Raw genomic sequence first — 25175 nt, 5'->3', positions numbered from 1 at the left:
GATTTGAGAAGTCGGCTCATTCTTGGTGTCCGCGCTCAGTGCGGCAGTGCATCATTGATTTTTGTGCTTAGTGCATGGGAAGGTATCTCTCTCTTTACCGTTGAAACTGTGTCAGCGTTTCCATGCCCGGAAGGGTGTTCTGCGGTTTGCATGAGGCACTGACCTTGAACAGTGGGAGTTGGCGCACGGAAACATGCATAGGAAGAAGGATGTCAAAAAGGTTTTCTTCTTAGGATGCCTCCTTCCCATGCAAGATGCCTTATCTCTAAAGATAAAGGTATAGCCAGCCATGTATATGACCCTTCACGAGATGGTGGCTTTTCCGGTGATTATTGCTTGAATTCCTTGATCCCCTAATCCAGTATGGAGATACTCTATTTTATGTGATTTCTTCTCCTTTGTATACCATATATAAGGAGGAACTGATTAGATGGATGCTACACAACACTATTAATTCCCTATTTTTCTTGGCATTCATCTCCCACATGTTACCAATTTTGTTCCTGTTCATCTTCAATGAAGAACTTCCAAGATAGCCAAGGATTTATTTTTCTGCCCTTTTTAGGTCTCGCCCTGGAACAGGGACGGAGACTTATAGTCGGCTGATGCCGGGGAATGAGGGACACAAAACTGGCACGATTTTTAGCAGTCGGATTTGGCTGCGCGAACGCGCACGTTCCGTCCTGCGCCGCCCTCCCAGCCTACTGCGCATGCGCCGCCCTCCCAGCCTACCGCGCATGCATGCATGCACACAGACACAGACACACACACACACACACACACGTCGCAGACAGACACTCGCTCACACACACACCCCCTCCCCCACAGTCACACACACGCACTCCAAGACACATACACACACGCACGCACACACATACACACACATACACAGGCCGCCCCCCCCCGCGCCTACATGCTCCTCTCCCTCCGCCCGCCCGCCGCTCAGCAACGCACTCACCGGCTTCCTCTCCTCAGCTGCAAGGCCCGGCAGCAGGACTCTTCTTCCCTCCTTCGGCACCGGGGCGCAGGGTAGGCTCCTGCCTGCTCCGGTGCTCCCTGCTCCCAACACGGCTCCAATTGCGGCTCTTCCGTGGGAGGCGGGGTAGGCTCCCGCCCTCCTACTTCCTGTTTCCGGGTGTCGCGCCGGCCTGCCTGACTTCCTGGTCGCAGGCCGGCAGAGTAACGAGGATGTTTTGCGGTATGTATTTATTTATTTAATTATGCATTTTTATATAGCGCAGACTTTACCCGAAGGCGGTATTTATTTATTTATGTATTTATGCATTTTTATATAGCGCGGACTTTACCCGAAGGCGGTATTTCTTTATTCATGTATTTATGCATTTTTATATAGCGCGGACTTTACCCGAAGGCGGTAATGCTTGCCTTAGCGTAATGGTGTTCCTTCTTAATTTATTGGTGGTGTCCCTGTTAGAATTATTCCCACTTTTAGTCTAGCAATGCTTGGCATGATGTTGGCATCTTTGGCATTATTGAGCCCATCCCTGGTATAATGGGACCACAACGTATTGTGGGCATTCTTGACCCAATTGTGCTTCTCTTCACCAGCGGTGATGGTCATCCCTGGCATGCGATGGGTGTTCATGGAATTGGATGTTGATATGTAGACATGTAAAGCCAGACTCTGTCCATGGGGCAGTAATATTCATGAGTACTTGATGACATGGAGATCAAAGATACAACTAAAACTGAAAAGCCATTATTTTGAGAGACTGTCATATTTGTTTTTGGGAATCAGAAATATTTATTAAAATGAAATGCTTGTAATAACAAGCCAATGCATGATTACCAGCTGTGATCGTGTTTTCAAAATGTTTGTAAAGTTGATATTAAAGTGATAATTCATGCTAATTTCTGTAGTCTTATTTACATCTTGTTTACAATTATACTATACTACTAATGTATGTTTACTAGCCATAACTGTACTGTTATATGTTACATTTTAATTACAGTGTTTGCCTTTTACAATCATTTTCTTACAAACTACCTCGTAAAACAAAAATATTTATGGCTAAAATATTTTGCACTGTTTGCACAATATATTTGTGATGTTTACACTTACCTATTTGAAATTAAAATGTACAAATGGACATTTAGTCAATTACCATTAAAAAGTTTAATTTTTTTGCTAAGATATTCTTGTAATCTTTTATGCAAACAAATTTAAATACTGCATAAATAATTTTAACAACAAATACTTTATATGTAGCTTTTTATGTACATAAGAAAACTATAGCATAAAGCAAAAAACATTGCCATTTACAATAATAATAGCTCAAACTTAAATAATGCGAGACCTATTGCATTGCAAATGCTTGTTAGTTTTATCCTCCAAACTGGAATCTCTTAAGGAGACACAGAACATCTTTCAGTAAGTGCAGGGTGTCACCATGGTTACTGACGCGAATTACCCATTTCCTTGAGCGGACAAGAAGGAAACTTGCGTATCTTTCAGCCCTTGACATAAAAAATGCGTTTCCGCCTCCTTTCCCTTGGCCATCATCTGAGTCATACTGGCCACTTTTATGTTTTGTCGGACAAGGCTAAGCCATCACTTACCATTTTCGAATCGAGAGTCCTTGTTGGTCCACCACTGAGATGGAGTTGCAAAATTCCCGGCTTTAGTGGAAACATAGCATTCTCAAACTGTTCCGGTCGAAGGACCTTTCGTTTCTGCCGTAGAGGATTCTGGTAGCTGTCCTCGGTGTATCTCGTGTAGGCCCTGAAACCGGAGGAATACAGAGTGTTTTTTGGGTGAAAGTCAATATCCTTTCAAAGGAGGTTACTAAGATGATTTTATGTATTTTTTTCTTTTTCTCTGATTACTTAACTATATCTTATGTTTAGGAAAATGATTTTGTAGTGATACATTTGTTTTAGTGCTGCCCACAACTATATCCCCACCAAACCAGCTGTACTTGTCTTTTGGCTGTGTCTTTGATCTGGCCTGATTAGCCCTGAAAAAAAGGTTTATTTTTCCCGATTGAAATGGCACATTAAAACTGCTCCACAGGCTGCAGTGGCAGAATAGAAACATGTTTTAAAGTGCTTCTTTAGCGGGTGGCACAATGAGTGCTGCAGGCTTGGTAGCATTTAGTTTACAGGCCCAGGGTTGATCTAATAGCATCTACTAAAGAATTGTAAGTAAATGTAGTGTGCCAATCATGTGTAGGCAAATTGAACTATGTTTTAGGGAGAGATCACAAGCACTTTCCCACTGAATTAGAAGGGGTGAAGTGCACAGTCATATGCCAACAAAAATGAATTCAGCGAAGTAAGGGAGTGAAGAGGGTGACCCTGCGAAGAGAGTGAGGTCCAACACACTGATTCTATGCTCTGCAGGTCTTTGTTAAGTCCCATCCTACACTGCGCAGCTACGTGAGAGGGCCTACAGAAGAACTGATCTGAGAAATGGGGCAGGTTGGAGAACAGTCCTGGGTAAAAAAGATACAGAGGAACTGGAAAAGTAGCCTGCCTCAGTAAATTGCAAAATGTTTTCTCTGACCAAAAAAAGCTGAGAAAAAGCACTGAACTGAGGGATGCCAATGAGTGTGTCAATGAGTGGGCCTCAGTTTGCCTAGGGGGCTCTTCTGGCTCACTGATATACAAATAATATACGTCGACCAGCTCAAAATGTGCACCCTTTTCCCTTTGTTCAAAATAGTCTTGAACGGTACTGGGATTACATCCACATAGTGCTGTTTTATTGGTGCTGAATTGGAAGGAATAATACACCAATTCAAATGTAAAATACGAACTGATTTTTGTATTATTTTTTCAGACAGAGAACGCAATGGATGTTGTTCACAAACAGAAGCAGACGCAGTATAAAAAAACAATGGATGTAAGTAATTCTTTGCAATAGCTAAGTCATAATTTTGTCCTTATTGCTTTCAGTGTTAGTGAACCTTTTTTTATAAGAAAAGTGAGGTCCCAGTGTGAGTGAGGCTGGAGGTGCTTCATTTTGAGAGTGACTGTGGGTGTGTAACTGTGTACTATCATGGTCCTTGCAGCATGACAGATGTTTTGCCACTCCTATGATTGTCAGTAGCAAGAATGTCAATTACTGCTTTAACGAGCATAGCGGTGAAGTAATAACAATTTCTATTCTCCAGTACATTTTAGATGTATACTTTAGCAAGCAGTGGGGTCTCAGTGGCCATCTTTTACTCCTCACCCTGCTGCCTCTCATAAGACATCGTGCAGCCTTCTAGAAAAGTAAATGTAGCATGTTTCAGGTAGTCTGACCTCACTGTGGCCCAAATAGAGAGACCAATTTAATTTGAGAGAGGACTGTATTATCAGTCAATCTGACTGGCTGTTCTCTGACTATTTGCAAGCATTCATCCCATCACCTTTTGGGCGTTTCATTGCCAGAAGTATGCCTGGAATGCACCCATTCAAGGAGTACTTCTGTGGGTGGAGGTTTACTACTTTTTCAGTAAACTGGTCACTATATATATATATATATATATATATATATATATATATATATATATATATCACCAACAGACCACTCCGGTTGAAGAGATCAGAGGCCACAGCAGGTAACTTGTGGAGGAATATTTATTGAGACAAATTGCAGAGCGTAATGCATTTTGGCGAATGTGCCTTCCTCAGACGCTGTAGCAAAATCAGGATACCACCAAGCCCCTCCTTTTGTACTTCTGCGGTCCTCCCCCGATAGGGAAGTCAGCTGACCCCACCAAATTGCCTGCAGCTGTAGTCAGATCGCTGAGAACGTTCAGTAAACACAAATTTATCCCTTAAGGTAAAAGAGTTTGTATTATGAGGTCCTATCCACACACTAAACCATGGGTCATTCAGTTGCAGTCATACGTTCTGATGATCTATAGTGAAAACTTCACAAACCAGTGGTTTGTCGGCAAAAATTAAAATCAAATATATATATATGTAACCATATGTATATATGAAGTAGTTTATTAAAACAACGGGTTTAAAAAACCACATATTTCAATACACAATAATTTATACCACAAATCAATAAACAAACATAATAAAAATGATGATCTGACGACAACATACAATAATGCAGGAGAAATTACAACTAAAAAGACAATAAAATCTGTCTTATGTACAGTTAATTTATACACAGTTGGTTCAACAAAGGTTTGGTGACATTTCCTGATTCCCTCATGGGTGTTGACCACTTATAAATTTAACTTCCAAGTGGTGTGTATTGAAATATGTGTTTTTAAACCCGTTGTTTTAATAAACTACTTCATATATACATATGGTTACATATATATATATTTGATTTTAATTTTTGCCGACAACCCACTGGTTTGTGAAGTTTTCACTATAGATCATCAGAACGTATGACTGCAACTGAATGACCCATGGTTTAGTGTGTGGATAGGACCTCATAATACAAACTCTTTTACCTTAAGGGATAAATTTGTGTTTACTGAACGTATACTGATGCTCCATTCCCTTTGGGTTAACTAAGGAGCACCTCTCATTTTTTTTGAGAGATCGCTGAGAACAACAGCTCCCATCATGCAACAGTCAAGTACCCTGGCGTAGTCCTGGCACAATGCGCACTGGAATACCTGGCAAAAAGGGGGGGATGTTGTACTTCTGGGCAGCACCTGTGAATACAGTCAAGTTCCTCCTCGGGTCCCCAACGTTCTGCCTCAGTGCACCAGTGTCAGGTAGGGCCATAAAGCGTGGATATAATAATCCTGCCTTCACGCGCAGTCACAAGCTTCTCCTGGCAGTGGCCACTTGCCCAGCCTGGTGTCCGAGGCGGTCCTGCGGCATCCGATCCCTCGGAAAATGAAGAACGTGTTGCCACTTGAGTCAGCAAAGCCGCAGCACACTTGAAGAACGGGGCCCCTTACACGAGCTGCTGACAGGCACGTGAAAACATCACCAACAGACCACTCCGGTTGAAGAGATCAGAGGCCACAGCAGGGAACTTGTGGAGGAATCTTTATTGAGACAAATTGCAGAGCATAATGCATTTCAGCCAATGTGCCTTCCTCAGACGCTGTAGCAAAATCAGGATACCACCAAGCCCCTCCTTTTGTACTTCTGCGGTCCTCCCCCGATAGGGAAGTCAGCTGACCCCACCAAATATATATATATGAGATCCTGATCAAAAAATTAGAAAGTTAAAAACTCTTAATGAAATGAGAACAACAAGCAAAACTGAAAAAGACATAGCAGACCCGACTCAGGGCCCCCCGGCCGACTCAGGGCCCCCCGGTCCCAACTACTAAATTAAGAATGCACTTGAGGGGAGTCACATCCCTAACTTGCATACTGAAACTATGCCCCTGCTGGTCCCACCTGGGCTTGGTTGCTTCACCCAGAGAACTTGTGACTAGAGTCACGAACAACACAAGGACCTGGAATCCATGCACTAAATCACTTACTTTAACCCCTCCCACGCTGGTGACGGAACCGCTCCGTCACGCTCCTCGGGTGGGCTGTGCTGGTGACGGCCACGGCCCACTCGCCGCGCCTGCGCGGCGCTGATTTCGCGCCTGCACGGCGCGTTCTATTAAGCGGGCGGGGCCGTGACGGAACCGTTCCGTCACAAGCACAGCTCACCCGAGGGGCGTGATGGAGCGGTTCCGGCACCAGCGTCAGAGCGCCGCCCCTTAGCACTGCGGCGGAATAGCCGCCGCAGCGAAAGGGTTAAATATATTTCCACTGCTAGCACTCTTCTTCGTCTCTGCTACAAAAAGCCTTGATGGTACAGTTGTCAAATCGGTCCAAGTCAGCAGGGCTCCATGTTTCTAGTCCTTGCCTTTCAGAAGTAATATTATCAAGTGGCAGAAGGCGCCATGTACTAAGCCTGAGTCACAACCAGAGGATGGGGTACAGGCAAATTAATAGGGTGAGTCAAACAAGAGCCAAGTCTTGGGTCTGGCTTGGATCTAAGAGTCTGTGCGCGAACCAAGCCATGAAAACATATGGCATGTAAATCGTGCAACAAACATAACGTTACAGTCTCTTTAAAATTCTCAAAGAGTGTTTCTTTAACTCGCGGAAGTATTTCCTTTTATTATATCAGATTATATCACTGCATAGACAGATATTCATGAAAGGTTTTGAAATATTCATGGCTCACCCCAAGAAAGTGCCATTAGTGAACTAAGAAGCAAGTCAGTAGTCATGTAAACCTTAAACATGTCCTAGATTCGTATCATAGATGGTGCAACATTATAGTACATAAAAGCAAACATAAGAGGTGCTTGTAAAGTTCAAATCCTGAACTCACATATTTAAAAGTGCATTCATGTGGGATAATAAAGAAAAACAAGGCTCTGGTATACGTTTGCTTAGGATCACACAATTTGGACAAGCAGGGAAGCCGATATTGATTCCAGTTAATCTGGTTTCACATTTTGAAATTCAGCCACCAGATGGGCATCTCTCTCTCTCTCTCTCTCTCGTTTCACATCATTGGTCTCCGTTTTGTCTTTTAAAACCGAAACAGATATAGCAGAACCGACGGAAGGTCCTCAGACCCAACAACAAAGCCTGATGCTACACCCGTGATTGGCAACCAATCAGATAGTCTATAGATTCAGCAGCCTTAGCAGCCTTTCTAGATTAGTTTAGCCACAGAGGATAACCATAATTTCTGAAGGCACGAAGAAAGTTGGCCAAAAACCAAGACTGCAATCAGGGGCGGCTCTAGGCTCATGGAGTGTAGGTAGGGGCCCCCGGAAGAGGGGGTCCGGGTGGGGCGGAGCCCCCCCAGAGCTCAGGAAGGTGTTTGGAAGTGGACAGAGCCAGAGGCCGCCAAATCCCTGCCAGGGGCCACCACGCAAATATGTATCCATCCTCAGAGGATTATTATATTAAGGATATATATTGGCGTGGTGGCCCCTGGGGTTTGGTGGCCCTGTGCAGATGCACAGCTTGCACATGCCTAAGGCTGCCCCTGCTGCAATGGTATGATTTCCACCTTGCAAGAGCCCGGAAGAACAGAAACTGGGAGATCACCTTCAGAATCAGGGCTACAGCCATTTCGCCTTCCCTTTAGCATGCAATCCATTAAACATTTATTGGAGGCATTTTAATGGTCTAGACCTCGCCACTAGTGAATTACATCTCAAAAAAGAGCTTAAAAGTGTGGGTTTTTGGGTATGGGCAGCAAGTCGGGTACCATTTGGCTGTCTTCTGGTAGGTGGAATAAGCAGGGTTCTTGATTCAGTCATTTTTGTGTTCTCAGTTACGCATCAAAACTTGCCCTGGGTGTCTTGTGAATCTCCTACGGAGTTAAGTTTATTGTGGGAGCTGGAGAAGGGAATTGAGTGGTGGTATTTAAAAGTGAATTGCTTTGAATGCAGTATAAGAGATTTTGTAGTTGATTCAGTATGAAATGGAAGAAGAAAGTTGTTGTTTTAGAAATCTGTGGTAGCAGCATAGTAGGATTTTGGAGCACAATGAATTCTAGTTATTTAATGTATGTAACTAGAGCATTTCAAGTGCCCATAAAGGAGTAGCTTTTTAGCCACACCTCGACAGGTACCCAAACGTCTTTGCTCTATGAGGGAGAAATCAAATTTTGCCTTCATTAAGTTTTAACCCCTTCGACGCTGATGACGAGCTCCGCTCGTCATGAGGTACACCTCTCGTACGCTCATGACGAGCTGAGCTCGTCATGAACCGCGGGTTTTTGAAAAAGCCAGCGCGCAGCGGGAAAATGCGACGCACGCATGCGGTAAAGGAGAAAGAGCTCACCCAATATATCCGCTTCTCCATGAAGGTTGAAAATGTCCTGATTTGTTCCTCTGGGTGGATGTGATCTGTACATACAATGATAAGAATGGAGTTTACTTCTTCAATATCACCTGTTTTTAGCTCTCTATGTTGGCAGTCCGCGTCTTCGTCTTGTTCCTCATGAATGTTCTCTCTCCTTACAATCAATGTAGGCTAAACGCTCATATGAACAGAGATGTCGAGAAAAAGAAGATGCTGACCAAGCACTAAATCGGAATGCAAACATTGTAAATCAGAAGCAGCAAGATAAGGTATGTTGTGCTAGCAAAGGCACTGTCCTCATCTTTATCAAACCACGCTTCTCTTAACTTTCCCCTGACTTGATATGTAACACCCGGGAAGTTCTGGCACGACGCCAATCTATAGAATCTTACCAGATCGCATATACTTGGTCTAACAGGCTGAAGCACATGCTTTGGAAATTGTGTGAGCATTGCTGTTATCAACACCAGCCTATTACGATTTCAAAGATGGCATCACCCCCTTTACTTTATTTGTTTTTTTCTTTATGAACAAATGTATTTAAGATGTTTCCTGTCGCTACAGATATCTTCACTTAGAGTGGTCCCCTGTACAAAAAGCTGCACAATAGACCTATATATCTCCGAGTTTGACATGTCATGTACCTTAATGGTTAGGTAGATGCAGGTTCTGGTTTTGATCTAGTGAGCTTTCTCCTTGGGGGAAAAATAGGGTGCTCTGCTGAGGAACTATAGTAGTAATGCATATCATTTATTCTGATTGAGGACCCCAAACAAGCGGATTTTGTCTGCCTAGTCTTACCTGATCACTGCATCACCTAGTCTGTTAGCATTCATAATACTGGTTGAACAGTTACGTTTTCTAGATTTTCTTGCAGACTAGTAAGAGCGCTCTTTTACGGATTGGTTAAGGACTTTCCACAGACCCGGGCTATTGAACTACTTGGGATGTGGGCCACTGTGCACTTCCTCTGGCAGCTCAGTCTGTTGGGTGATCAAAGATTTCTCCTCTTTATACAGCCAGTGTCAATGTTGACATGAACCAGCATCCTTTTTCAGAACTTATATTTCAGTGTATATAAATTGGAAAATAATCCTGTTGTGTACAAGCCTTCATAAATTTACTTTCAGTGCCAATTTAATGTATCATACAATGTCTGAAGAGATCTAATCTTACACCTGCTTCCTAACTAATAGTACTTTGCCAGTGTTTTGGGAAGGCCAAAGCAAATCAAATTTCTTTAACCTAGAGGTGAATAACCAAAACTTTGGTCAGTTCCACTCAGAGGTTTGTTTAGAGAATTGGTAAAACTGGCAAGTAGGGAAAGTTGGACTTTGTTCCCTTCTGACAACTGCACTTACTTGAGCAGTGAGAAATATGCCAGATTCACGTGTAGTTTTAACACTATGCTGGATCTGTCTCGAGGGATGGCGCACAGTGGAATGGAATTGTACCATCCTTTGCATCTTCTAATAACCTTAGGGACTAATTTAAAATTAGGCAGGCAGCTCAACCTGCCAGTGGGAGGAGGCCATTACCTCCATCACCCTGCTGGACTACCACCCACCATATTTAGTGCTTGACTTATGGTTTAGTAGACAGGATACTTTTTTTCAACCACAACTACCTGGCCTGCTAAACCTTCCATCTGCCCACCTCATTGAGATGGATGGGTCTTAAGTATTCTGGTGACAAAGCCCTCAATGGCTCTGTTTATGGAATACTTCCTCTCACTGCCCAACAGATTAGGGGCCATTGGAGGAAGAACATTACACTGACTTCCCTATTTAGCATGGATGGTGTAATGTCTTTTTTTCCTGTGATTACCGCCAGGAAAAAACACGCAGTGAGGAACAGAAAAAAGCAATAATGAGCTATAACCCTGGGAAAAAACTTCTAGGGTGTGGGGGTCGTTTGTTGTTTTTCAGAAACAAACTCCTACTTTGGGAGTTTGTTCCTGAAAAACAAGAAAGAGACAAAAGTTTGGTGGATGGATGTCACAACCAATGGTGGCCAACCATAAAACTTTCAGTACATGGAAAGGAATTGCCATGATGGTGGTTCTCTTCAATGTACAAAGATGACCGATTTGGTCGGCAGAGTACTGTTAAGATTGCAGAGGAAATTTTCTCTGCCATCCCGACAGGCACTACTCCATCCACCAAATGGGTGTTGATGAGAATGGAATGGTTTATTGTGCTGAAACGTGCTGAGAGGTGCACCAGTATCAAGAGGCAGAAGTTGTATTGATCCATCATCGGGGAATCAGCTATGATTTGTATGTCGGAATGGTAATTGTGCAGCAGGAGTTTGGCTTTGATGTGGTCTATAAATTTTACCTAGACTGCTTTTTCAGTGTTGAACCAGCCGTTGGTGAGGTTATCAGGATCTAGAGTAGGTTTCTTCAGGAGTGGGAGGATGTGGTCTGTCTTAAGAGCGTGTGGGAAGAGGCCTTGAGTGAGGGAGGCATGGAGTGTAGTGGTAAAAAAGATGGTGAGTGATGTTGAGAAGATGAGTTGGAGAACTTGAGCTTTGAAATTTTAATCTTTAGAGTTTGTTGTTTGAGTTACATTCGGTGCCACATTGAGTGTATTGATTAGGACGGGTGCCTCTTGTTTTTCATGCCTGATTTGTTTGTTCAAATTGAAGTCACTAAGGAGGGTGGTGTAAGCGTGTTGAATTGATAAAATCATGAGGAGGTCTGATAAGTCAACTATGAAGACCCTTTCCTGTCCAGGAGACTTGTAAATGAGGTGGAATGTTTCAAGCTGAGTGGCGGAGAGTGAGAAAAAGCCTGGAGTTCAGCTTAAGGTGTATGACAGGGAGACTTTCTGGGTGACATAGGCTTTATCCCTTCCTACGTGCATGGTTAGGATTTGCAAGGATGTGATTGTGAGCGAAGTTTTTCTGATGACGAGTGCATCAATATTGTGATAGGCGATGGGTTGTGCGAAGACTTGAATGTGGTTAATCAGCATGAGTTAAAGTGGGTGTTTGGCACGTTGAGGGTGTATTGTTAGTGTGATGTGTAGTATATCTATGCTTTGTGAGAATGCAGTGTGACTGTGTGGTCTGGGTATGATTCTTGGGATGGGTAGTGAGGGTGCTGGGCAAGAGACATGATGAAGTCTTACCTTCTAGGAATTTGCGGCAGTAAAGCAGGGGGTCTGGCCAAAGGTCCTTCCTGACTCTAAAAGGCCCAAACAGTTGAGCAGGTGAAGATACAAGAATGCAGAGGCCAAACTATGCAATACTAGTAGGAACATGTGATTAATCATATCTGGTTGCACTGCAGTAGTAACAGAATACTCCCAAACAATTCTAGGACGACCACACCCAGGAAACCCTGGATATGAGCTACAGACGTGTGAACAATATCGCCAACAGACTGCACAGTGCCACAACTTACCTAAAAAAGTACCTAGCTCACCAGTTCGTCTGGCCAATGGAACTGACACTTAAAATACAACTTTCATAGTCATAATCAAAAATTATAGTTTAACATCAGTGAGAACTTCAAAGGGAGACCCTTGAAGGGCTTTCACAAACAATGGTAAATCACAAGTGGGGCAGTCAGTCTAATTAATGGTCTGGGTATAGAAAATCCCTTAAGGATCTTGAATTCTATAATCTTTCTTTCCTAAAGAATCCCAAAGAATTACACAAATCTCTTATTGTGGCCCATTGCACCCTTAGGTTAACACTGTCAGATTATTTTACAACCCATCATGTAGAAATTGAAGAATACAAAAATATTTTGCAATTAACTGGAGAAAAAGATCTTATATGACACCACAAGTGAAAATTCTTTCACTGCCTAGAATAACCCTTAAAAGCAGATCCGCATCTAGATCTTTGAATGGCCTCCGCTAAATGGACTGAGACCTTTCTATTCTGAAGCCCATTTCTGTCAACCTCCATACAGAGAATGCTAGAAGTTGAAGAGGAAACTGACAAAAAAGGAAGATAGATACATACTGTAGCAGATTAAACAGATCTCTGCTTAGCCAAAATAGACTTACCACTATTATCTGAGCTGCGGCCTCCTGAATTTTTAGAAAAGGTGTCGTTCAGTGGAAAAGTGGAACATGCATATAATAGAAGTGGTTGGCAAGATATAAACAGGGGATCCACTGCCTATTGGTCTGGTTTAGGAAACCAACAACAGAATCTTGTAAGGTGTGTTGTTGGGAGAAACTAACAGATCTACAAAAGATTGGGCCCTGGGCAAGGAAGATACAGGGACAAACGAACAATGAAACCGAAAAAACAGAAACATTGGAAACTATACTAACATGGACACTAGAACATTGGGCATTTGGGGCAGTGTAATGCTTACACATACCATGAGGCATAATCGGAGACTTGAATTGAGATGTATACACACATCAGCAGTGCCAGTGAAGATTACATTTATACACACACGTATAATATATACGATTGAAGCAAGCAGGTGACGCAGGTCTCTTACCTTAAAGTACAGAACTCAACAACGCGACGACCGACTCCTGCCTGCAGCAGCCCTGCCCACGTGGCCCGTTCCGAGACGGTAGTGACTGACTGCTGCCTCACGTATGGCGCGTGTGCGCATGCTGAGTGCGTCACACTGAGCGGGTGCTGGCCATAAAATCATGTCCAGGGCCGTCATTGGTAGCGCTTTCGCGCGCTACCAGATTGACGGCCCTGGGACCCACTGTCACCCGCATCATGGCAAGGCCGGCGTCACGTCACCACCACACAATAAGGCACCACCCACACCACCACCAAGCCAGGTGGTGGGGTGCGTGCAGGCGTCACGGTCAGGTTTGCGTGCGTGCGCAGACAGTGTTCAGTTCCCCCCTCTTTCCCTGCCTTAGTTACTGCCTGCAGCCTGGCCCCTACGCGAGCGCGACAAGAGTGCTGTGCGCACTGCGCAGCGCTTTTCCCCATGATTATTTATTATTCCCGCAACTGTGGGGCCGGCGGCGGGGCCCCCCTGAGCGCGAGGCCCTGGGCAGCTGCCCATACCGCCCATGGCTAGTACCGGCCATGGCGATAGGTTCATTCAGAAATGCATGAAAAAGGGTAACTGGAGTGTTTTGTCCTGTTGCATAGATTCTGGACTTCAACTGATCTTCTAGAAATGGACAAAGATGAGGTGGGGACGCCAGAACTGTAGCACTTGTGAAGGGGAGCTCAAATCCCCTCAAGACATTGCCGCCAAGGCAGGGCTATTTAACATCGTGCTCATAAGCGCTTAAAGACCCTGGGGGACACTAGAAAGGCAGCACTTGCAAACAGATCTCAATACCCCACACAACATTGGCGCCAAGCCCAAGAGGGGCTAATTAACATCACGCTCATAGCACTTGAAGAACCGCGGGCGTGTTATGTGTGCAGAATGCACCCGGCCCATGCCCAGGCGAAGACCAGGCCAAGAGCGGGCTCGTCCTCGTCCGTCATCGATTAGAAGAGGCTGGGCCATCCCACTTGGTCTGTAGACTTAACAACAGTGCACAGTGAATTCTCATTAGTCACTAAACTGCACTTTGTGTCTCCTGCCTGGGCCCAATCAGGGGAAATATGGGCAAATGCAAGCTACCTGGGGATAGAGACAATGCCAATCCGAAACCATCTGGAGGCACTACGATTGACTAATTTCTAGCCCGAACTGTTAGAGTAATTACTACAAAAATTGATTTTGTAATTGATTATCCATAGATATTGGACAGGGCTCTAGCTGTTCCCTAACGGGCCAGCCAAGCAGTGGCGGCTGGTGACATTTGAAAGTGGTGAGACGTAAAATTATTACCGCGGCGGGCGAGCGTAGAGTGCAAGCCTGAACAACCTACAGGGGGTTCGAGGGATTCCGGGGGGTTCTACTCCTAGAAAATGTTGAAAAAACGGTGGATAAATGGTGCATTTTCAAGCAGGAAGCAGGAAGGTTAATAAAGCAATACAATTGCCCATATTTCCTAAATTAATTTTCTGTTTTCATGCAAGAAACGACGTAAAGAGAAAAAGGTGCCACAGTGACTTCATTACAACATTCTGAATCTGTGTTAGGTGATACCCTTGCATAGCAGGAAGTCCACAATACAGACCGTGACTATAGTGAAAGCACAATTAAATGTTAAACCTATTACATGCAACTTTCGAGCCACGTCTCTTGTCAATGAATAGTGAGGTGTGCATGTAGTTAAAGCACACATTTACAAAGTATTTACACATTCATACACTTGTATTACATAGATATAAAATTCATAAATAAAAATTTCAAGAATCCACCACAAGGGCCAGGGAAGACATGCACATGGACTCAGAATCAACAGCTTTAAGTAGTAATGTCACGTGTGACGCAATGCTTAATTAGGGACAACTGAATTATGCGGCAAGGAAGGGACAAAATATGTGGAATCCTGTAAAGTTTTAGGCTCAATCCAAGGGGTATCCGATTAAAAGGTGATTTGTATTAATAGCGCTCGCGTCAAAATGCAGCACGCTTTTCTCTGAGAAGCCAGAGTTTGCTGATGTTTGGAATGAGTAAAAGAACTATACACACCCATGGAGGCATGAAATCCACTAAGTGTGGAAAGAATGTGAGTCCTGTAATCGGTCACCCACCCAGGAATACCCCACTTACCTGTCTTTCATTACCATAGTTTCCTTCCTTCAGATTTAGCTGTAAACCATCTCTCCTTGTATAGAGCGGCATCTTTATTCACAGTTTGCCAGCAATATCAAGTCTACAATATCAGCGGTCTATGCACAGCGCCCCCTTCGTTATTGTAAGATTTGATGGTAGTTGGTACTTTCGAACAAAGGGCTGGTATGAAAGGTGTGCTGACTGCTGAGTACCTGTATTTGCCCCGGGTTTATCAGGCGCCCTTGCTGTGAGGGCCTCTTTTCGGATTGTGAGACCTAAGGTATTTATTTTAGACTGAAGGTCTCTTTAACCCCTTCACTGCGGCGGCTATTCCGCCGCAGTGCTAAGGGGGCGGGGCGGAAGAGCGGCGGGCGCATGCTGGTGATGGAACCGCTCCGTCACCAGCGTCGGTTGCGCTGTGCTTATGACGGAGCGGTTCCGTCATGGCCCGCCCCGCTCAATAGAACGCTCAGCGCAGGCGTGCCGAGCGGGCCATGACGGAACCGCTCCGTCATCAGCACAGCGCGACCGCGGCTGATGACGGAGCGGTTCCGTCATCAGCAGGGGAGGGGTTAAGCAAGGGTGTAGTTTCGCCACAAAGATTCTGACTGGCTGCCAGAGTCTTCTGAATGGCCTAAACACAGGGATCTATTACAAGCTTTGGCACACAAAGGGGCTTATTTACAAGCCCATTGTACAACAGGCACATCACTTTTTTGATACACCAGTTGGACAACGGGCTTGTCCATATTTACAAGGCCACGTAAAGTCACCCTGTTTGACTTTTCATGGCCTTTTAGATATGACCCCCTTTCATGCATTACTCTGCAGGAAAGGGGAGTTCCATGGATGTTCCTACGCATCATCTATTTGTGAAAAAACAGGGGCCCCTGCCTTAAAGGATAAACCCTAGCAAGGAAACTAAACTTGTTTAGAAAGAAGAAATTAGCACCGGGTTATGTGCACATATTTACATCACACTAGTGAACGCTAAAAAATAAAGTCAATGCCTAATTGAATTTTGTATGAAAATATTTTTATTTTATTTTATTATAATTATGAACTTTATTCCCATATTCGAAGTAATTGATATCAGGCTGAAAAATTATTTACATGTGTATAATACAAATTAGTGCTTTACAATTCAAAACAAATTCCAGATAAATTATTTCAAATAATACAGTATATCCCTACTTGTCAGACAATTTCTTCTCCAATACTGAAGGTCCAACAGACAGTTGGGGGAATAGACCAAATCAATATGGAAAGAGAATAAACACCTTCTCAGAATCATCAGGCTCAGATGGAGAAGGCACTTATTTTGATGGTAGCCATCAGCAAACTAGACCAAATGCGAGGTACCAAAATAGGCCATCTTTTTTAGGGCAGCGCCAGAGGAGAGGCAACTGGAGGCCACATTACCAACCCCGCTTCCAACATGCTCCACAACAGGATTTCAGTCAATTCCCGGGACATCAGCCCATGATGCCCAATCAATATTTAGAAACGAGAAACAACCGGTATTGGAGAAATTAGAATTATTACCCATATTCAATCTGAGCAAGAAAAACTTAACAACAGATACCATCTCAGTGTTATCAAAAGGTCTCACCTTTGCTCCCCATTCTGGGTTGAACAAATTTGACCTATTTAGAGACTTACAAAGTTTTTTGCGCAAGATCAGATTAAAATTCTTCTTTTCAGGGCAAGAATGTATCATGGACGAAGTGAACCTATCCGGGTTAAACCCTAAATCACAGTTCACACCATCCGTTGATCAATTGCCACCCTAGGTTGCTATCTTTGAAAAAGTTATAAGTGATAAATTCACTAATATAACTAATTTCACCCCTAAACACAATTCAATTTGACATCTGAACAATACAAAGCTATGACAGATATCAAACAAGACAACATCACAGTGAAGGCATGTGATAAGGGGGGAGGGATTGTAGTATACGATACATCTGGCTACATCGCTAAAATGGAGGAAATGCTAAATGATATAAGATTTTATGCCCCCATAACAAGAGATACGACCGCCCAAACTAAAAATAAGATAAAGAAATTGACAGATAAGGCCCTGAGGGAAGAAGAAATCTGTAAAAAAGAGTGGGAATACTTAAATGTAAAGAATCCGAGACTTGCCAGCATCTATGGCATTCCTAAGGTGCACAAAATGCAACCGATCCGCCCCTTAGGCCCATAGTCACGACCATTGGCTTGCCCATATTTACAAGGCTACGTAAAGTCACCCTGTTTGACTTTTCATGGCCTTTTAGATATGACCCCCTTTCATGCATTACTCTGCAGGAAAGGGGAGTTCCATGGATGTTCCTACGCATCATCCATGGAACCTGAAGCATCCCAGGCTTACAAAAAATTTTGTGAAGCTTGAAATGCATAAGACTCTTACGCCTATGGTGCAGCGAGGTGAAATACTTTAATTTCTCCTTGTATTTTCCTTTTTATGTGTGTGCTGCATTCTTCAGCATGCATAGAAAGAGGAAAATGCAATAAATTACTGTTTTTGTGCAGGAAAGTCTCTCTTCCGGTACAAAAGTAATCATCTCAGCAGCGCAGACATCTTTGCGAAATGCCATTGCAGCGTTGTGATTGGCTTAGGGAAGGGGAGGGAGGCTGCCTGTTTCCTGTTCCTGCCAGAGGCAGGAGAGCAGGAGCCGGAGCCATAGCTGAGGAAACACGGGACCCGGCAGGCGGACAGGTACTGTTTTCTTATTAATTATTCAATTTACCCCCTCCCCCTGCACCCCCTCGCCCCCCACCCATGATTAATGCCAGCTGCGACTGGTTCTCAGGTAGTGATGTACGGCTGTAATTGTGGGGCAGGGGACCCCTCATATGCCTAAGCCCAGTGCCACTGCACCTGATGCACTATAGATATCTACGCCAAGGGAGGGGTGGCCATTTGCTTTGATGCACTATAGCAGCAAAACATATTATGAATGGAGACAGCAGCCAGTGACTGCCATTCACAATGCCTGGCCCTTCACGCCCAAGCTGGCTGCACAGGGTAACTCACTAAGAACGTGGCTGCTATTTTCAGGGGCATCCCATCCGTTTAATTCAGCTCTTTGTTGTTTCAGTAACATTTGGAGGAAATTTAATACAGTCATCCTTGCACAGTTTCCTAATTGAAACTTAGATTCTCAGCCAAGAGCATATCCTGTGGAAATATCAAACACTCTATTGTGTATTGTTTATCCTACAAGCAGCTTCTATAAATGCTGTTCTTGGTTTCTAAAGAGGCAGCGTCAGTGTGTTTGCCTTTATTTTATTTTTGTTACCACAGTCAGAAAGTATCACCTGAAAGCGCTCAGCTTACATTTACTTTGCATAGTGTGATGAACCCTGCCTATCCTCTCTCTGACCCGCTCAATGTGTAACCATCCACCGACTGACCATTGATTCAGTTACTCACTCTTTGCCCATCCACCCACTTACCAATTATCCATTCATTCTATCATCCTCCTTTCAGACCTCTATCCATCCACTGAATCACTCTCCTCCATATAACCGAGCCACTCGCTCATCCACTGACTCAGCATTTATCCAACAATCTGTTCATCTGCTCATCAGTTCTTTCATACACCCACTCACATAGTCTGTCCACCCACTCATTTATCAATCCACCCCCACTCATTCATCATCTATCATATAATCCACCATCAATGTGCTCATCTGTCTAGTCGCCCACCATCTACCAACCAATCAACATCCACCTTCTTACTCACCTTATCAGTCACAATTATCTACTTGCACACCAATCACCTACTTACCCACGGTGGACCTGCTCAGCCACCATCTACGTACTCATTAATTTGATCCTCCATCCACCTACCCACACAGTCATCTGGCATCCACCAAATCACACCACCATCTTCCTATGCCTACAATCAAACACCTACCTATTCACAGCTTATCACCTCTTCCTATACAGATCTCCTAGCAACATTCGTCTAGCCTTGCACCCATTTTATCCTCCTATTCACTTACAAACTACCTGCACGAATATTAATCCACCAAGCTATCCACCACTCATCAAGCCATCTACCCACTTATCCATGATATAGCTACCCATTCACCGACATATCCTCCATCCACCTGCTCACTCATTCATAACCTGCAGTACGTCGATCCACCTATTCACTACACCATCTTTAGGAAAGCTCGATGGGGCGGCCAAAGTTTTGTGGCTAGTAGCACAAAAATCTGGAATTTCCTTCCCCTTAATCTAAAAGATTTACAAAATCTTCTTCAATTTAGAAAGGCTTTGAAAACATGGCTTCGCAATCGCTAGCCATGTCCTATGTCCTATATCCTTTCAGTTACCTGGCTCCTTTCCAAGGCTACGCCAAGACACCCTTGGGTAATCGAGCACTATATAACATAAATTAACATAACTACTCGCCCATCTAGCCATTTAACCACATATTCATCCAACCTCCAAACTCATCCATCTATCTCTGCACCCAGCTACTCGATTATTCACCTACTTATCCATTAATCTACCCAGTTGGTTAGTCACTCATCCAAACACCTAGCCATTCATCCATTCATTTAGCAAAGCACTTACTATCTCATCTTTCCACCTGCCAATCCATTCACCCACCTACTTATCCATACACCTGACCATCACTCCATGTGTTGATCAGCATATTCAGCCATACACCAACCATATACTCGCCATTCGGCCTACGCATCCAACCATCCACACATCCAACTACTCACACATCCATCACCTTACATTGGCCACTCGTATCCAGGATTGTTTACTTGTCATTGGTTCCCAGAATATCTGTCTTGCTGCCCCTGTTCCATATCTGCTATCTAGAAAATTGTTCACAGTTGCCTTACCCTATACTTCTCTTTTTGACGTATGACATTTTAGTTGCCACATTACAGGAAATAATGAAAAGTGTTTGAAATGGAAGGATGTAGAGTCACTTGCACAGACTGTGACACACGACTCTAAAAAATGAGAGACCTATTGAATTGTAAATGCTTGTTTCCTATAATGAGGCGCAACCACCCCAAAAGTGATGTATGGGACGAGGAAATAGGCAAAGGGTTTTTCTGCATTTTCAGTCACATTTTTTGAGCTGGACAGATTTACCTACTGTCATTTCACCTAGGTGCAAGTTAGGGGTGTACGAAATTATCGTAATTTGGTGTTTCGAAATTGCGAAAAAGTTATGCAAAATTACATGTAATTGTCCAAAATGCAATCTGCTACATTTTAATGCAACATACATCCTCTCGTCGGTTTTTGGTGCAAGGATCCATTTCAACAAACTAAAAGCAGGCACTCGTGTTGTTACCGTACAGAGTGGCGTAATTATAGGAATTTCGAACAAGCATAGTGTGAAATTACGCAAATGACGTCGACATATTTTAAATATCACCTAGGCCTGGTGTAAATCTGATATTGCACCTTGCAGTGACATTGAGCAAATTACTGCCCAGTTTCGAGTTTCAGATGTCAGAATAAGGATGGGCTAACCTCTGGAATTATAGTATCCTTACTGTAGATTTTCTCTTTTACCAAGCTCTTTTTTTAGCCAAACTGTACCTGCTATAATACTCCGAATATCAGGATTGGGAGCAAACTGGTAGAGGAAGGAAACTGCACACACTCGTACACCACTTTGCTGTAAGAAGTAACAAGGAACCACACAAAAGGATAACGAATGAAACAGGGGAAGGATTCAGTTTATTCCCTCCTCAATTTGCTTTATAGATCCAAACGTATCCTTACCCTGCTCCATTCAATGTCAAGTTGTGACCGGGCGTCTGAGGTCACACACGTCAGCGTGACAGGGCGCGTCACGTAGTAGTGCCACACCCTGCGTCTGCAGACAATGAATGTGATTCTTCACTGGACTGGCACAAGGGCAGGGCTCATCAGCCGTGATGATGCTAACCTACAGACATGTATTCATTACAAACACAGAACGTGCATTTCCAGTTCTAAACTGTGACCTGTATTAATAGGTTTATACGCCTCACGCACACCCTCCATTGCCTTGAACTTTGTAAACCCTTTGGCACGTAAAGCAGTCCTGGCATCTTGGTGAGCCCGCGAGTGGGCAAGCTGAAGGTCCTTCACATTAATGCAAGGTGGAATTCACCGAGGTTTTCTTGGAATACCCCTGGCAACAAGCAACAGTGGGAAGGTTCTGAGAGTCCTCTGTGAAATGTTCGTGAATACCTAAAAGTCAGAACTATGCACCCATGTGAAGTAGAAAACCAAGGTGCTATGGTTTGTTCATAAATTTGTTGGCTGGCGCGTCTCTTTGCCATTGTCAGTGTGGCTGTGCGCAACTCGAGCTGTGAGCTTGTCTCTAACCTTCTGGCCGGAGAAGAGCGCAGGGCAGGAGATCCTGTCCAGGTCAACATTGAACGCAGTATAATTAAGAACGATGCTGCATCAGATGAGACCCCGCAGAGCTGCTGCGACTCACCTTAAACGGAGGTGAGCAGCTCGGACTTCAGGTCTCAGTTGCCCAATATTTGCTGCTGCAAAGGACACAGGTAGCAGAACCACATGTCAAAATGCAGATAAGGTGTGTGATCCAGTGGCATGTGAGCAAATACATTGCAGAGGGCCACAGGTGAAGGCACTGAGATCACCTGTTCCAAGTCAGAGTCTTAAAAATGTAGGACCTGATTATGATCTTGGCAAATAGGAGACTCCATCACAAACTAAATGTGACGGATATCTCGTCCGTCATATTACAATTCCATTATATCCAATGGAGCTTGAAATGGGTTTGTGTGATATCCGCACATTTCTGACCAAGTATCCCATCCGCCAAAATCGCAGTCAGGGCCTTAATCTCATTAGATTAATAATCTCAGTCATTTCTGGCATTTGTCTGTAATATCAACTAGTACTGACAGGGTTCGGGATAGGTCCAGTAATAAAGATATGCTGGAAAAGGAGACGTATAAACTTAAAGAGGTTGATGTAATGAACCCACAATTATTGAGGTCTCATACCGTAAAAAATCAGATATCAATTATGTCATCCGAAGCAACTGACCTTCAGCGAGCTCCAATTTGTAGAAACGCAGCATTACAAGATTATACGAATACCAAATATGTCGTAACACTTCCAGTTATGGTGTTTCTAATGAGCACGACGGTCTCCATAGTCATGCTGTGGGCTGGCAAACAACTAAATTGGATGAACAGATTAAGTCACTCGAAGAAACTGCGTAATCTATCATCCAGCCAGAAAGAATACAGTTGCTAGTTGAAGTCTCTAGTTTCTGACTAGAGGACTTAGAGTTAGATGGTAGAGTGCTTGAAGTTAGTAAAGGGGAAGAGATATGCAAAACTGCAAATTTTCAACCTGTTCTAAATTAAAATAAGAGAATGCACATAAATGAAATATAGAACATAGGGACTTTGGTTGTATGTAGCTCGTTAAGGCTAGTCATAGTCTTACTGTTTTCCAGTGTTATTTAGTGAATAATGAGGAAAGATTAAGTGGATAATAACTCATTTGGCACATGTTTGCATAATACTGACACCTAAATTAATCAGGATAAATGGGACAACTTTTAATTCAACAAGACGTGTTTCATCCAAAAGCGTGGCCTTGCTCACATGTATAGATTGAAGTTGTAAACCGGTGCATGAATAGTCAGACATAAACATAAACAAAGGACTCCCAAGTGCGCAACCACACAAGTGCAATCGTGGATGTCATCATGAAGGATTAGCAGCCAGTCATTAAGAAATTAACATAAATCCATATCAAGGCTGTGGTCATACATAAAGGAAAGCATCGTCAAAACATACATAGGAAGTGCCTGTGAATGTGCGTGTGGCACGGCCTGTGGAAAAATCATCCCAGAGCGGGAGCCACGAAGAGCCTGCTGTGGGATTAAGAATAGTGGTATATGTAGTCCGACACCCGGTGAGCATGTCGAATATCAACAGTGTTACCCAGGTAGCGTACCGTAAGTTGAGTTGCCGTCAAGAAATGCAGACTCAGCTGTACTAGAAAATCGGGATGAGTAAAAAGTGATGTAGCCTCCCACAGTTATCGGAGAACAAAACTGAACGCATTCGAAGACGGAATGTTTGGTTTGTGTCTGCGCAGTGGTGCCTGGGAGAGTGAGTCCCTTTCAGATTTAGTGAAAAACCATGACACCCATGAGGCTGTCCCAAATTGGCCATCTAATGGGAAAAATGCCTACAAGCAGATGCGGTCAAAATGAGTATAGTATGCCATCGAAGGTGAAGAGGACCATGCAATGTGTCATTAACCGGCAACATTGTCCATGGGGTGCAGAGCGCGGAGTCACACATAGGGAACCCATGTGGATCCCACCCAAAGTGTGCTGACAGTTAGACCATAGAAAGAGGGCCAGGAGGATCACCCAGCTGTGTGCGCACTGATAGTGATGTTGTAGAACATCAGGTAGGTTGGATGGTGTGAAAGGGCGCCCATGTGGGCCTGTGGAAATGTATTCCATAGATAGGTCAGGTTGCCCGAGTGGGCTGCATATCATGAAACACACCAATGGCACAGTTCGAGTGGACATGGAACACGCTGGACTAGTGTGACAATAAATGTCACAGCCAGGTGGTATTCAAAGCAGTAGGGCCTAGTGTGCTGTGGCAGGGGTGGCCTGCATCGCATATATAAAACATATAACATCGTGGTACCATACTAGTGAAAGTGAAATACATACATAAGCCATGATACCCAAGTAGACTGACACGTCATAAAATGCATTATTGCCAAAACTGAAGTTCACAATGGGTTAAATTGAAAAGGGTGTCAGTAACTAGCATTGTGGCAGAAGCCAACAGCACATGCTTAGCATTGTGGCACCGTACAGGGACAAAAACAATGCAATTGCCAAGTCACATGGTATATAGATGGCTACTGAGCAGCATCTATACAATTTCCTTTCCTCCTGTGAAAAACCATAGCATGGACAGATTAAAAAGATGTAGGTACATCACAGTAATAAATACATTGTCAGAAGAGCACATTGCGCAAGGCGATTGGGCAAAAGCACAAAAATCAGAGAAATCAATATCAATGGTTAATCATTGTACAGGTGTACACTAAGTTCCTCATCCTGATTGAGTTCCCCTGGGCACATGGTATCGAGCTCGATGATAAGTTGGGACTCTCTTTTCCTCATTCTGAGGTTGTGGTCACTCCTCTGGGATTGGGGGGATCTGTTCAATGACATAAAAAGTGATGTTGTTACAGTCACTGAAGTGTTTTTTGCGGAAATGCCTGGAAACAGGATATTTAGATTTGTTGTGGTCAATAGCCCTGAGGTGTTCTGTAATTCTCTTCCTGGCAGGAAAAATGGTGCTGCCAGTATATTGCAACGAGTAATGGCATTCCAGGATGCATATGCCATATTGGGAACTACAAGTGAGGAATTGTTTGATAACGCCATTGAACAGATCACACCCAATACCAGAGGGGGCGACCGCATGTGTATCCCATGTTAGCTCTGTCAGCTAAGGCCTTGATTACAAGTGTGCCCGTTTTTGTTGCTGGGATACTGGGGGTGCCCAGAATCTCTGATTCTGGTGGGTATGTGTAATGAAGTAATAGTCACCAAAGATAGATACTTCAATTGGTATGTTTATTGGTCACAACTGCAGCAGATCCCAGGTAACTGTCTCACATAGAATTCCTCAGACAGGCAAAGCATAATACATTCCAGATTCTCATGACATAGATGATGATGTAATGCAGCCAGATCACCACAACATCTCC

General features: G+C 43.8%; 1 protein-coding gene across 1 annotated transcript in view; it reads left to right on the top strand.

Annotated features, from left to right (window-relative positions):
• PSTPIP2 (proline-serine-threonine phosphatase interacting protein 2) overlaps positions 1 to 25175 on the top strand; it is a 275577-nt gene that overhangs the window by 196547 nt on the left and 53855 nt on the right. Inside the window, exons 6-7 of the mRNA XM_078674746.1 lie at positions 3803 to 3865; positions 8937 to 9035. Coding sequence (XP_078530872.1) covers positions 3803 to 3865; positions 8937 to 9035 — 162 coding nt within the window. The remainder of the gene's footprint in view (positions 1 to 3802; positions 3866 to 8936; positions 9036 to 25175) is intronic.

This window comes from Lissotriton helveticus, chromosome 2_1 (genome assembly GCF_964261635.1).
Source record: "Lissotriton helveticus chromosome 2_1, aLisHel1.1, whole genome shotgun sequence".
In the NCBI taxonomy this organism is placed as follows: domain Eukaryota; kingdom Metazoa; phylum Chordata; class Amphibia; order Caudata; family Salamandridae; genus Lissotriton; species Lissotriton helveticus.
Note: the sequence above shows the minus strand (reverse complement) of the source record. Positions and strands in the feature narration are given on the sequence as shown.